Source organism: Agrilus planipennis, unplaced genomic scaffold (genome assembly GCF_000699045.2).
Source record: "Agrilus planipennis isolate EAB-ADULT unplaced genomic scaffold, Apla_2.0 scaffold126, whole genome shotgun sequence".
In the NCBI taxonomy this organism is placed as follows: Eukaryota; Metazoa; Arthropoda; class Insecta; order Coleoptera; family Buprestidae; genus Agrilus; species Agrilus planipennis.
In genome coordinates this window covers 427,760-441,177 of record NW_020439036.1, presented here as the reverse complement: position 1 = coordinate 441,177, position 13,418 = coordinate 427,760, and the positions used below count along the sequence as shown (strand labels likewise).

At 35.0% G+C, this 13,418-nt stretch overlaps 1 protein-coding gene across 1 annotated transcript in view; it reads right to left on the bottom strand.

Moving 5' to 3' along the window:
* The window catches only part of LOC108736239, a 68,421-nt gene that overhangs the window by 2,393 nt on the left and 52,610 nt on the right, over positions 1-13,418 (bottom strand). The window contains exons 6-10 of the mRNA XM_025976685.1: positions 12,878-13,191; positions 9,508-9,597; positions 1,480-2,010; positions 1,116-1,290; positions 500-1,055 (exon numbers count right to left, since the gene is read on the bottom strand). Of these exons, the coding sequence (XP_025832470.1) occupies positions 500-1,055; positions 1,116-1,290; positions 1,480-2,010; positions 9,508-9,597; positions 12,878-13,191 (1,666 nt within the window). The remainder of the gene's footprint in view (positions 1-499; positions 1,056-1,115; positions 1,291-1,479; positions 2,011-9,507; positions 9,598-12,877; positions 13,192-13,418) is intronic.

The window sequence follows — 13,418 nt, the reverse complement described above, 5'->3', positions numbered from 1 at the left end:
TTCGCAAATAGTTAAGGATGTGGGTTGTTCTAGTTTTAGGGAAATGCGAAGTTTAGCTCAGGATAGGAAAGAGTGGAGGTACGTGTCCAACCAGTCTTAGGACTGATGACCTTATGATGATGATGATGAAAACCTTCACCTCAAATGAGGAGGTCAAAAACCTCCTTTGCCAGCAAAGACCAAAAATTTTCTGAGCGTGGAATTATGCTACTACCAGAAAGATGGCAAAAGGTGTTGGACCAGAACGGTCAATACATAATTTAATAGAGTATTTGTTTATTATACGAAAACGGTCTTTCATTTCCACAAAAAAAAACGAAATGACTTTCCGAACAACCCTATATATATAATAAAAATGTGCAGTTTTACTGTTTATAAAAACAAAGTTTTTTCACATTATTAAGCAACGCAACCCTTTTAATAATTCTACTGAACGGTTTCGGTGAATCACCTTCCATATTTTAAAATTAAAGTGAAGTATTAACTTACCCATTTATGCTACGAAGAAGATCCGTTCGTATTTGATAAATAATTATTCGGTTGCTTATGAAGAGATGTCCCCGAGGGGTTCAAAAGCAACCTGGTCTCTTCCGTAGGGGACTGATCCATGGGTGGAGGAGGGGGGCAAATGTAAAGGGGTATGTCTCTGATGTTGTTACCACACTGCTTCACCCTGTCTCCAGTCACTTGTTCACCATAACTTTGTTTCTTATTAAAGTCGTCTAGAAGGAACAACGGTGATGATAGGGCTTTATCCACTGTGGTTTTTGGATTGGTTGTCATAGTTCTATTAAGGGTTTTCTGGCTGAGTGCTCTATGGATGGAAGGAGGAGAGGAGAAACGTTGTTTACTGGGGGATGAAAATTCCATGTCTACGTTCGATGCGTTGTCTTGGATCAGTCTCTCGCTTTCAGGATCTGCGTTGTTCTTGTGGCTTCCTCCTCCGTCTGATTTCTTGAGAATTGATTTTGATCTTTTGTGGTGTTCTACAGATGAACCCGTTCTACTATCTACGGAATCCATGGAAAGTGAAGATTTACTTTCGCAGTTCTTTCCTGTTAAAAAGTATTTAACGTTTACCTTTTAAGGAAGCAAGAATTATCTCGATCTCCTACCTGTTTTGGTTCCACCAAGGCTTTGGATACCGAACAGATGTTGGTTTATTAATCTGGTGGCTGAAGCAAATCCTTTGGACGAAATAAGAGCTTTCCTTGTATTCCTCTTTCCTTCTAAACTATCCTGAGAACCCCTTTCCATTGCATTACCAAATCTTGTTCGAAGTCTTCCTGACTGAACCAGAAGAAAATAAAATCAGAAAAAATAACCAGAAATCAATTATTCAATGTCTAAAATTCTGTGACTAGGTTTTTCTTATGTGATTTTTCGTTGCATGGTAGAAATAACATAAGAAATGGAATGTAAATGGATGGAAACGAATTCTGATATCTTTATGGATATGGAAAATACAATTTTTCTTACTTGCTGAAATCTAGTTTTCCTGTTTCTCATGGATGGCGAATCGTTAAGACTGACTCGACTTCCTCGTTCGATGGTTCCAAACTCTCCCATAAGATTTTCTTCGAGTGGCGTGGTAGCCAAACTTCTCAGAGCCGTGTCACCCGAGGCCGATTTTTTCACCGAAGGTCTCATAGAAAACGGCGTAGTCGGACTATTATCACTACTCTTATCCAGAGGATTCACATACAGATTGCTGTCGATAGCGCAGGATGGATCAACCACATCCGATGTCAAATCTCCTTGGGATGGACATGGATGAGTGTTACAGCTCGCAAACGTATCTGAGCTGTCCATGCTGCCCATGTCAACGTTACTATTGTTGTTATTATTATTGTTGCCGTTATTATAAGTGAAAGGTACGAGTAATTTTAACCTTTCCGCCTCCAAGAGGCTCTGATTGCGGAGAGTCTTCATCTCGAGACACACAGGATTATGGAAGTCACTCGTTGGTAAAGGCATTAGGTTTTCTGCATCAACGAATTCCTTGAAATCCTGTAACAGAGATTGTAAGAACGTGCTTATGGTTTTTACGGGGGTTGTGGATTCAAAAAATGCTTTTTATCTTCATTTGGCTACTTATCGTGGTTGTTAGTGCAAGTCGAATTCGATTCATAACATTCATTCAAGTCTTTTCCGTATTTAGACTCAATAATGCAAGCAAGGGATTAGAAACAACCCTTAAAGAACTCAAATCAATGGTATTTTTCTGCACATTGTAGAGTTCCATACCTCTAATTGTAAAGCAATCTACTAAACTTAGAATTTTAATAATTTAGAAAAGACAATTGGAAAAAATACTTGCGTACTCCACGAAGGAATCTAATTTTCCCGGATAATTTTTGAAAATCCCTGTTTATTGAATAAAATAAAGAAAATTAAAAATGTATTAAAGATAAAATCGCACCTTTTCTATGAAATCTGTAGATCGAATAATCTAAACAATTCACGCATTATTTTCATAGAGAAATAAAAAAATGACTGATGAGGTACAGAATGGCCTGCTTAAAATTTTTTTGTTTGTGTGCTATGAACCGAATTTACCATCAACTGCACATAATAATTAGTAAATCTAAGATACACTATTTCAGAAAGATTTTCTATTTGTTTAATATCATCCACAGACCACTAGAACTCAACAAGTCATTGTAAAACATCACAGAAATAAATAATTACAAAAAATTTAATAGAACTGTTGCTAAAAACAACTAAGAAAATAGAAGTGCACTGTGCTGCAAAGGCGATCTTTGGCCTACGTAAAAAATAAAGACAACAACGACTTTTATGCGTGCAAAGATTGATTACTTTTTTTTTGTAGAAATAGATCTATGCCTAACGTGCAAAATTTTTAAACGTACAAACCTCGTGATGAAATTGCATTAATTTTTGATTGGCAAGAACAAAAACTTATTTGCAAGTCGACCTTCAAAGTGGAAAAGGCGTAACACTTAAAAACAAGTACCTACATAGGCATGTATGTATTAAATCGTTGAAATGTGACGTGAAAATGTGCAATTTGACAAAGGTAATATACATTAATGTATTATTTCTTTTTGAACTAAACTAATTAAAAATAGAATCAATTCGTGGGTAAAGTGTAATGTACTGGGTGTTTCATATAACCTGTTCGTTAAGACCACTTTACTAAAACCAAATGGAAGACCAAGACCTACATTGGCCTTGATCTTACATTTGCTAATAAACACTCCCAATATTGGCATGATTACGCCTGTTGTCTTTAATGCCCTCCAACTTTCAAGCATGATTGCAAAATGAATATTGGGTAAAGGTCTAGATGATGGCCCCCACCCCCAAAGGGGGGGGGNTATTATTTGAGCTTTGAGCTCCTTCACGTTGTAATGATTTTGAATAGATAACTCATCTGGTTTGTCAACTTTAGGTAAACAACTGGGCACCACAATAAGAAATAATAGTTGTGCCTCGTTTGGAAAGAAAGTCTATTTTCCGCTTCGGAATTTTGCCCTGATTGACCCTTTTTTCACCTGTTGTTGTTCATTATTTTACGCTGCATCTAATTTTATATATGGAGAAGTCAAAATGAAATTGCCATTTTGTTATGCAAAGGAATATTTTGTCTAAAAAGTGTAGGAAAATAATTTTTTTATTGAATTTTATTTGAATTATAGTGTATGAAAATTGTCAAAATAATCAACTTTCAACCCCCATAACTTTTTATGGGGGTGAGACCGCCGCAAATTTTTTATGGGGTTTTACTCAGGTGACCACCCTCTGTCGATCCCCCCTACCCATCATCGAACCCCCATAACTTTTTATGGTACAGTGGTAGGGGAGACCTCCTCTTTCGATCCCACCTACCCCCCCTTTCGGGGGTGGGGGCCATCATCTAGACCTTCACCGAATATTGGAATTTTAAAAAACCATTTTGCATTTAAGTATTTAAATATACGTAAACATTTTAATATTTACCTACTAAACGCAATGTTTAAAAATTAAATTAAACCATACATACTCAAACATACTTAGAGTTACCAACTCAAATTAAGCGTCGTGTGTAAAAACTAATGTCTTTAAGTAATGTTCAATCCAAAATTTGAATATTTGGTTACGAGGTGTGTTGTACCGTATTATTAATATGCGTGTGACCGTCATGTCACCAATGGGTGCAACCATACCCCATCATTTTGCTTATGTTTTATATATCAATTAGAATATACTACAAATATAAATTTAAAACTCTGGGATCTTACGAACATAACTAAATGTGAAATATGACCATGAACTATTTATCTATTTGACAACATGTAAAGTGGTGTGTACCATATCATTAATTGCCTGATTCAGATGCCTTTTGTATATATTTCCGATCAATACTTATCAATAATTTACAATAGGTACTTCGTGAAACTGAAATTACCCTTAAAGTTATCCATCATTTATTCCTAGTTCTTGAAAATTTTGCATTAAATTCTACGAAAAGAGTTTTCGTCATTAAACCTTAATAAAAAAAAAAAGATCGATCGAGTATTAGTCAACACTGTAATTCAGATCAATGATTCTCACATTAATAGAAGAAGTAGTGCTCAACAAGTAAAAGCAAACTAGCAACAAGTTGACGTTAGCAGAAAATGAATTGAAAGACTCTTCCAGTATCTTGCAAATTATAGCATAAATTTGAGACCGAACTCTTTAATCTTTAATATAAGTATAAATGTTAAATATGTACATACAATACAATCTGGTTATTGCGACAGTGAAATTCTACGGACGCTATAAGCAGTTAATGTGTTTCTTGTATAGAATATTAACTTTGGGGTATTGAATTAGATATTTTATAATTATTCGAAAATTATTATCTGTGTCATACAAAGGAAATTAGTAATCCTCTGCAAACCAAATAAATACTGTGGATTTTTCTATATTGTAATAGGTATGTAACAAAAATCGTCTATTACGAAAAAGAAATCTCTAGAAAGAGTTTATACTGTAATTCTTTCTTAAAACAAATGGCATCATCATCATAAGGTCGTCAGTCCTAAGACTGACTGGACACGTACCTCCACTCTTCCCTATTCTGAGCTAATCTTCGCATTTCCATAATAATAGAACAACACACAACAACCACATCCTTAACTATTTGCGAACAGTAATGTAATCTAATATGTCTTTGACTAGACCCTAATGCCTGAAAAGGTGTCCTATCAACCTATCACGCCTATTTTTTATTGACTTCCATAGAGTCCTCTGTTCTCCTATCCTTTCTAATACCTCTTCATTTATAACCTTCTCTATCCACGGTATCCTCATCATTCGCCTGTAACACCACATTTTGAACGCTTCTAACCTTTCCTTTTCCGCCGCACCCATTGCCCGTGTTTCGCACCCGTACAACGTCACGCTCCAAACTAACCTTTAACAACTTTTTCCGACTAAATTAACCGTTCGCAAGCATGGAAGTGACTTCTTTTTATTGAAGGCGATTCGACCCTGCGCTATCCACTACTTTATTTACTTACTACTCCTTCCGTCCTGACTTGTCTGACTTTCTAAATACCTAAAATCAGCCACTTCTTCTAATTTTTCGTCTCCTATCTTTATATTCGCTCTTTTTCTATTTTTTCTTCCCTTGCATACCAGTATTTTTGTTTTACTTTTATTTATTTTCATACAGTACTGTTTTGTCAGCATCTATTCGATGTACCTATAGTTTAAAAAGTACCGGTGACAGTGTACATCCCTGTCGGACTCCCTTCCAAATATTTACTTTTCTACGTTGCAGCCCCAGCTCTATAACTGCCTGTTGCTCTTTATACAAACTAAGTATCACTCTTCTATCTTTCTAACTCATCCCTACATTTTTAAGTATATTTAATATCTTGTCCCATTTAAAAAGCTTTTTCAAAATCGACAGATCCTATGTATGGACTCCTTTCTTTTTCTGTCGTTTTCTCTATTGCATGTTTTGGAATTTCCCCCTGTATCCTATCTACACCTGGCGCCTTATTATTCTTTAAGTTTTTTAATGCTTTATCGAACTCTTCTCTCATTATGGGATAACCTAGCTCATCTATCTTCACACTATCTTCCTTCTCTAATATATCTCATAACTCATGGCCTGCGTATAGGTTCTCTAAATATTCTTTCCACCTATTTGCCTTTACCTTATCGTCTATCAAAATGTCCCCTGCCTCGTTTCTTATATTATTACTACTATATCCTACATCTCTAAAATTCCTTTTAATTATATTATAAGCCTCATCGGTTTTATCTACTTTAAACTTTTCTTCTACTTCTTTACACCTCCTATCAATCCATTGTTCCTTAGCTGCCCTACACTTCCTAATTATTGTTCACTTTATAGCCTTATATCTTTTTTCGTCTGTCCTGTTTTTTTATTACAAATGGCATACCTTACCCAATTCTCTACACATTTCTCACTACAAAATGTTTATGGTTTAGATTATAAAAATAATTTAATAATCAAAGTACAGGCAGTATATCGCCATCTAGTTGGTATTTGCTCTACTGAAGTATTTCACGTGTTCGATAAGACCTTACTGAGATACCAATTTGCCTAATTGAATCGATGGATAATAGGCATATAAACAATATTAATTACATACAATGTTTATTAAATTCATGACCAGTAAGTCCTTGACTAATACATAAAATACTTCAGTAGCAGCAAATACCAACTAGATGGAGATGCACTATCTGTATTGTATACGTGGATATTATATAAACTTAATGTTTAGGAGTTTCTTTGGTTTGGTCATTTTCATCAGCTAATGAGATCTAATAAGATCGAAATCGCGATTTGAGAACGTTTTTATACAATGATTAAAGGTCAATGTAAATTATATGATTAATATTCTGTAAAGATTTTATTGAATTATACGAGAAATACTTTAAATATTGTGAGTATTGTTTTGTTTCGTTTATTCCGACGTGTACAATAGGCATCCTCATGTTAATTAATATTGTTTATAAATTTAGTGAAATATATACATAACTTACTGACTAAACAGCAACTTCAGATAAAGCGAACTTTGAAATACTTATTTTAATAATAAACTATTAACGTATAATTAAATATATAATTCGATATCAAATGAGAGACATTTCTAAAAATGGATTTTAATAAAATATCGAGCTCAAAACTGACTGATTAAAAATAAGCTTGTTTCAAATATTTCCATTAATTAAAGCTTAGGAATCAGCCAATCATGAACTAGACTTTCATTAATAATAAAACATTCGAAGCTAATCGTCGCCTGCTATTGAAACAATTGCTACGCCTACATCAATTTGTAACGGCGAAAGCGCCCTGTCATTATTGATTAATCTAATCTTAAATTGTTAATTACATAATACTCTTGGAAGGGATTAAGAAAATGAAAGAGAGAATTTTGTAAAAATTTTGCAAAGGATCGATATGCAAGATGCATTTTAAGTTAGTACTGAAAATTATAATCTGTTTTAAATTTAAACTTCGTTTGGTGTTTTTTTGTGAAATATGATGAATAATATACTAATAAGAAATAAAACATTGAAAAAAAGAAATAAAAAATAGTTTCCTTAACAAGATTTACTAAATTTTGATGAAGTTGTTTTGATCAACAGCAAACATTTCGGGAATTTTTAAGGGAAATTGAGCTGCAAAATAATTTCATTCCTGGTACCTAAAGGGGAGAGTGGGAAGTATTTCCGATGGAAAGACAGTGTGTAGGGAGGAAGATCCTCTTCAACTTTGTTTTAGAAATCGTGGAATTGAGTTGGTTGATGGTTAAAGAGAGGCAGATGAGACGGATGATTTGAAAGCAGAAGGGAAATAAAAAATTGTTTCTGGAGTATTATTACAGCCCCAGCATTTACTTAAATGACCCAAAAATCAAACCGCTGTCCTCCCGAATGCTAAGCAAATGTTTGAAACTCTAGCTAATGCATAGAAGTTTGCACTACTACTTAGTATAAAGAAGAAACTGATTCAATTCTGGGTCCGAATATCTTGATCTAAGTCTAAGGTTTTCTTGGATAACTCAATTAATAAACAATAATGTGATCAAAAGAATCGGTTCCATAACCAATAAAGACATTATCGCCCTCTTTTGCTCTTTATTCTTTTGTTCACATTAAAACTAAGGGAAGAAATAGGGAATTGATAAATAATAACATTCCACAGACAATCTTTCACGTCTCTTTTGATTTCTTTGCGCCCCTCTCATCTCTCAGTCTCCAACCATCTTCAACCCATTCCCATAATACCTAATGGGAGGCTGAATAGGAAGCTCCCAACCTACATTCCGGTGTAGTTTCGGCCAATAAGCATTAGAAATTCATCAGGATTTAATAAATCTTGTTAGTTAAAACTTCTTCAATGTATTTTATTTTTTATCATCATATTATTCTATTATTTCTTTTACTTTTGTGTTTTTTAAAGTTTCGTCAATTTCTTTATTGCTGTTTAGTCGCCTGACCGTAAACTCACCTGAAAGTAACTTTTCTAAAGAAGGAAAGGCAACCAATACATCTCTAGACTGTTTTGGAACGTAGTGGTATGCATTCTTCTCGGCAGCGGCCATCCTGCAAGGTACCACTACTCTCAATTTTACCTTAGACTTTTTTAATTGCATCCGCACCTTGGAGTTTTTTTTTTACATTGCATCGATTAATAATAATGCCAAACAAAAAAAGGACTAACATGCCACCACGAAGTACATGCAACGTGCAAAAAAGTGTTCAGTGGTCAAGATTTTTTTGTTCCAACGTAGGTACGAAGAAGACTAGAGATGGAAGATGAAACTATATTGCTTGCTAAATGTACGGAGCAAGCCGTGAAAGTTGCTCGGTGGTCCACTGCGCAGTAAGGTAGTGCGTCGCGTTCGTTACATTTTTTTGTGGGCATGCCCACGATTTTGCGCATGCGCAATGACAATAATTAGTTACACACAAACAAAACAAAACAAATTTTAGACATAAGAATGCATGCGTTTAACTAATTTTCTTCTTTGCGCATGTGCAAAATCGTGGACATGCGCACAAAAAGATGTAATGAACACGACTAAGGAGATTTTGATGCGCAGTTACTCATCGCGCAGCGGACCGTTTCGTGTTTATGCTTTTTAGACCCATTCGCTTTGGATTAAGTTACTGTTCCCATCTTTAGCTTTCTTGGTAGGTGCCATGCATATTTTGTACCTAAGTACTGTTTCTATAATAGCCGACTCATTAGTGAAATTTCATTATTTGTGTTTCGCGGTGCAACGGTTCGCAGCGTGTTGCAATTTTTAAAACCTCTGACAAACTACAATGAATTTAAATATCTCAATGAGGTATATGAATGAGGTATATGTAAATTTACAGCACTCAACTGATTTTATCCTTAACGTCTGCTAAATGTAATTAGTTAATTGCTTGTCATTATTAGTAGATACAAACTGAATGAAGAGCAACAAGCTTGAAACAAAAAGCATCACTGTGGGTAATAACAAAATATATCTTTTAGGGTACTACCTTTGATGTGCAAAAGCAACACTCGAATTCGTTAGGAATTTCGTCAAATTTCTCACACTTCTTGTTGGCATTCGATATTTTGACGTTAGCCTACAAGATATATGTACACCCTTAGCAGTTAGCAAAAATATTTGAAAACACTTTTAGAGTTTCCTAATTTAAAAATGTTCATCCTAAACTACAATCTTATTACTTCCTTTTGTTTTTTTTTAACATCCTTTCGATAAAATAAAAGTGCTAACAAATTTTCACACATTTTTTTGTTGAACAATAAACGAGTGTAGGCTTTTGCGAGGGATTTTTCCTAAGGGGGGGGGCAAATTTTCATTAGCTGTAAGTTTATAGTATAAGTAGTGCGCTTTATCTAATTGATTTGAATATTTTTAAACTTTGTACCGTTTTCGTGACTAGTTAGAGCCTTTTCAGGGGGGGTGAGAATGATTGCTAGGGGGGGCTGTTACAAAGGTTTCTTGGGCATAACTTGCAGACCAAGAATTTAATATTCGTTATTAATTACTGCTACTAAGTATATTAGCTACGTTGTATAACTAATTTAACAAGTAGCTACCTTTATAAGATTTTTGTCAGATGTTATGAAATGCAATATACTGCCAATTACTTAACAACTGAGAAATTTGGATAGTCACTACATTATATCCATGATACTACTTAACCAAAATTGTGAATATTTGAATATTAAATACAGATTTTGCTAAGTTTAGACAATGTTTGTGGATAGTACCTAATTGTAGACAAATAAATATTATATAGAAAGGGAGTTAGACAGGGCAGCTTAAGTGACAAAATATTAGGATGGTTATATTTGGGAATGGTAAGTGTGGTAGTATTAGCATCTATGGAAAAAATAGCTAGATGTAGGTTTAAAGAGCAGTAAAACAGAGGATAGCGCATGGTCGAATCGTCTTCATTAAAAAGAAGTCACTTCTATGCTCGCGAACAATTAATTTAGAAATTCCCAAAGATTGTTAAAGATGTATGTCCGGAGCGCAATGCTATATGGGTGCGAAACATGGTCGATGGGCGCGGCGGAAAAGAAAAAGTTTGAGGGGTTCGAAATGTGGTGTTACAAGCGAATGATGAAGATACCGAGGATGGAGAAGGTTAGAAATGAAAAGGTATTAAAAAGAATATGAAAACAGAGGATTCCATGGAAGTCAATAAGAAATAGGTGAGATAGGTTGGTAAGACACCTTCTCAGGCATGAAGGTTTAGTCAGAGGCATATTAGAAACAGAAGCAGGAATTAAGAAGGTTGAGGTAGACCTACATACATTAGAGGGGTAGGTGTGGACCTAAACTAGATTACTTTTCACAAATAGTTATGGATGTGGGATGTTCTAATGCGAAGATTAGCTCAGGATAGGAAAGAAGGAGGTGCGTGTCCAACCAGTCTTAGGACTGACCACCTTATGATGATGGTATGAAAATATATAAAAATATAACAAAAGTATTGATTTTGTATGGATTTGAAACGAGGTTGGAGGGAGCTTTAGAATAGAAAACGTTAAAAGCGTTTGAAGCATGCTGTTACAACAGGACCATAAAAATACCGTGGATAGAACTACTAGGAGAACAGAGGGCGCTATTGAGAGAGATGGGTTGGTTGGACATATGGGACGAGTAACTATTAGAGGCTCAAACAGAAGTTAAGAAGGACAGAAGTAAATGCAGATTGGATTACATCTCGCAAATAGTTAGAGACTATGTTGCTCTAATTTATGAGAAATGCGAACATTGACTGAAGATAGGAAGAGGTGGAGGTGCGTGTCCATGTAGTCTTCGGGTTAAAAACCTCATGTTGATGATACTACGTACTTTAAAATTCAACATATTACCAAAACTTCTCTATTTAGTTGAGCTATGTTGTAAAAAGCTCATTTAATCGAGAATAGCTAATATTTAAAAAAAATAGATGGTATTTAATTTATGTATGTTGGCAATTAGATTGTTGGTTAGGATAAACAATTCCATTTGGAACACCCTTCATGTAATCTAGCAACAGGTTAACTTTACCGATTTTTTATCTAATAAACTTTTCTTCTAGAAATTATTGGAACGTTTTCAGTAAAATATTTTCTCGTTATTTACAAACATGTGCTTACACCGAAATTTATAGAACAATGGTGCATACAGACTGCCAAAAAAGGTTAATAAGTAATAGAAGAAAGCCTCAAATAAGCATACCGGTTATTTAACATTATAGTAAATAACAAGAACAATAATAATAATAATAATTAAACTGGTATGTAACATGTTTATAGGACGATAGAAAGGGAACGAACTAAATATGTATAACATTCCACACTGACAATTACTCAATGAAGCAATAATATTAAAATGTATATATATATTATGGTACAATCCCGGTTAAAACACTTAGGATAATACTATTATGGTATTGAAGGTGCATGTCACTGTGTAAGTTACAAAAACTGCTTGATCAGTAATTATACTTTCGTTAGACTAATTCACAGGTTTCCAAGGACTTAACATTAAGCTTAAATCATGCCTTCTCCAGAGCACTACTGTGTGGAGTAGTTGAAGAACTCTCACAATCCTCATGGAAAATCGGCAGCGGTCAAATTGGCTGCAATTGAAGTAGGATGCTCCTTACGGCTTTCTGGAGAAAAATTCTCATGGACACTAGGCCAAAAAATAGAAAGTTTCTGATTCATTGATCAAAACAGCGCACAATTTTCAACTTATCTAATGTAATTGGTGATGTACTTTTCAGATACTCTAAATTTGTAGAATTGTTCTATATAAAAGTAGAGCAGCACATAAAGGTGAAGTCTACCATGATCATGATAACTATCTCCACAGACATCCTTGCGTGCTTCTCTTTAGATTCAAGGATTTTGGATTAAACATATAGAGATATTTTGAAAATCGCACACTACTTTAATCTGTCGTTTAGAAACTTTTCATTTTTGGACTACATGCCACGAAAACATTTCATCAGAAAGCCATAAATAAAATCATACTCCAATTGCAGCCAGTTTAACTGTACAGCTTATTCTCCTCCAAGGATTGTAACGGGTCCTTTAAATGCTAAGTAAACGAGACAGAATTCTCAAATGGAGATGTCTAGGAAAGTATAATAATTGGAAGACCTTCTTTTAGTGTTAGACCAAGGAATGCTTTATTGATTTTACTCCTTTGAACTAATGATTGAGATTGAATCAATAAAACTATGATCAAGCCCTTTTTTAAAATAAATATCAGTAGCCACACCTACATTGTCAAAATTTGTCGTTATTGGATGTGACAGACATCACACAGAATAGATACATAATAATAATAATAAGTCCATCATTAGCAACACAAGCGTGTACAAGTGCGGTACTTACACCTGGTGAAATGAGATCTTTGGGAGTCGAAGGCATGAGTTGAGTCTCGTCTTGGGCCAGGGGAGCGGTCATGACAAGCTGTTGGGGTTCGTAGGTGGTGATATCGAGAATGCGATGTTGAGACAACGGAGAACATGGCACGGGAGGTCCTTCGTTCGTTGGAAGACACGGTATCTGCGACGAGTTGATTCGACGTGGTCTGTTGAGAAGATCGACGGACCTTTGAGAGTAGCTCGAGTCTGCTTGACTTGGGTTCTTCCCCAATGTCGGTTCTCCTTCTGCACTATTTGCATCCATTCGTGGCAAATTGTGCCCTAGTCAGACGATACAATATTTTGCATCAGCAATAAGAGACACGCCGTTCGATGAGTTTTTTTTACGGGTCGAGACCGAACATTCTTTTTTTTTTGTTCTGGTTTTTGAGTTTTGGTACACATACAAGACAGGCAGTGCTAATGATGACTTTACGTCAACCGGTTGATTGATTTATTGCTTTTTTTTGGTGTGATTGTGACGAAAAGCACGTGGTACTTTTATTACG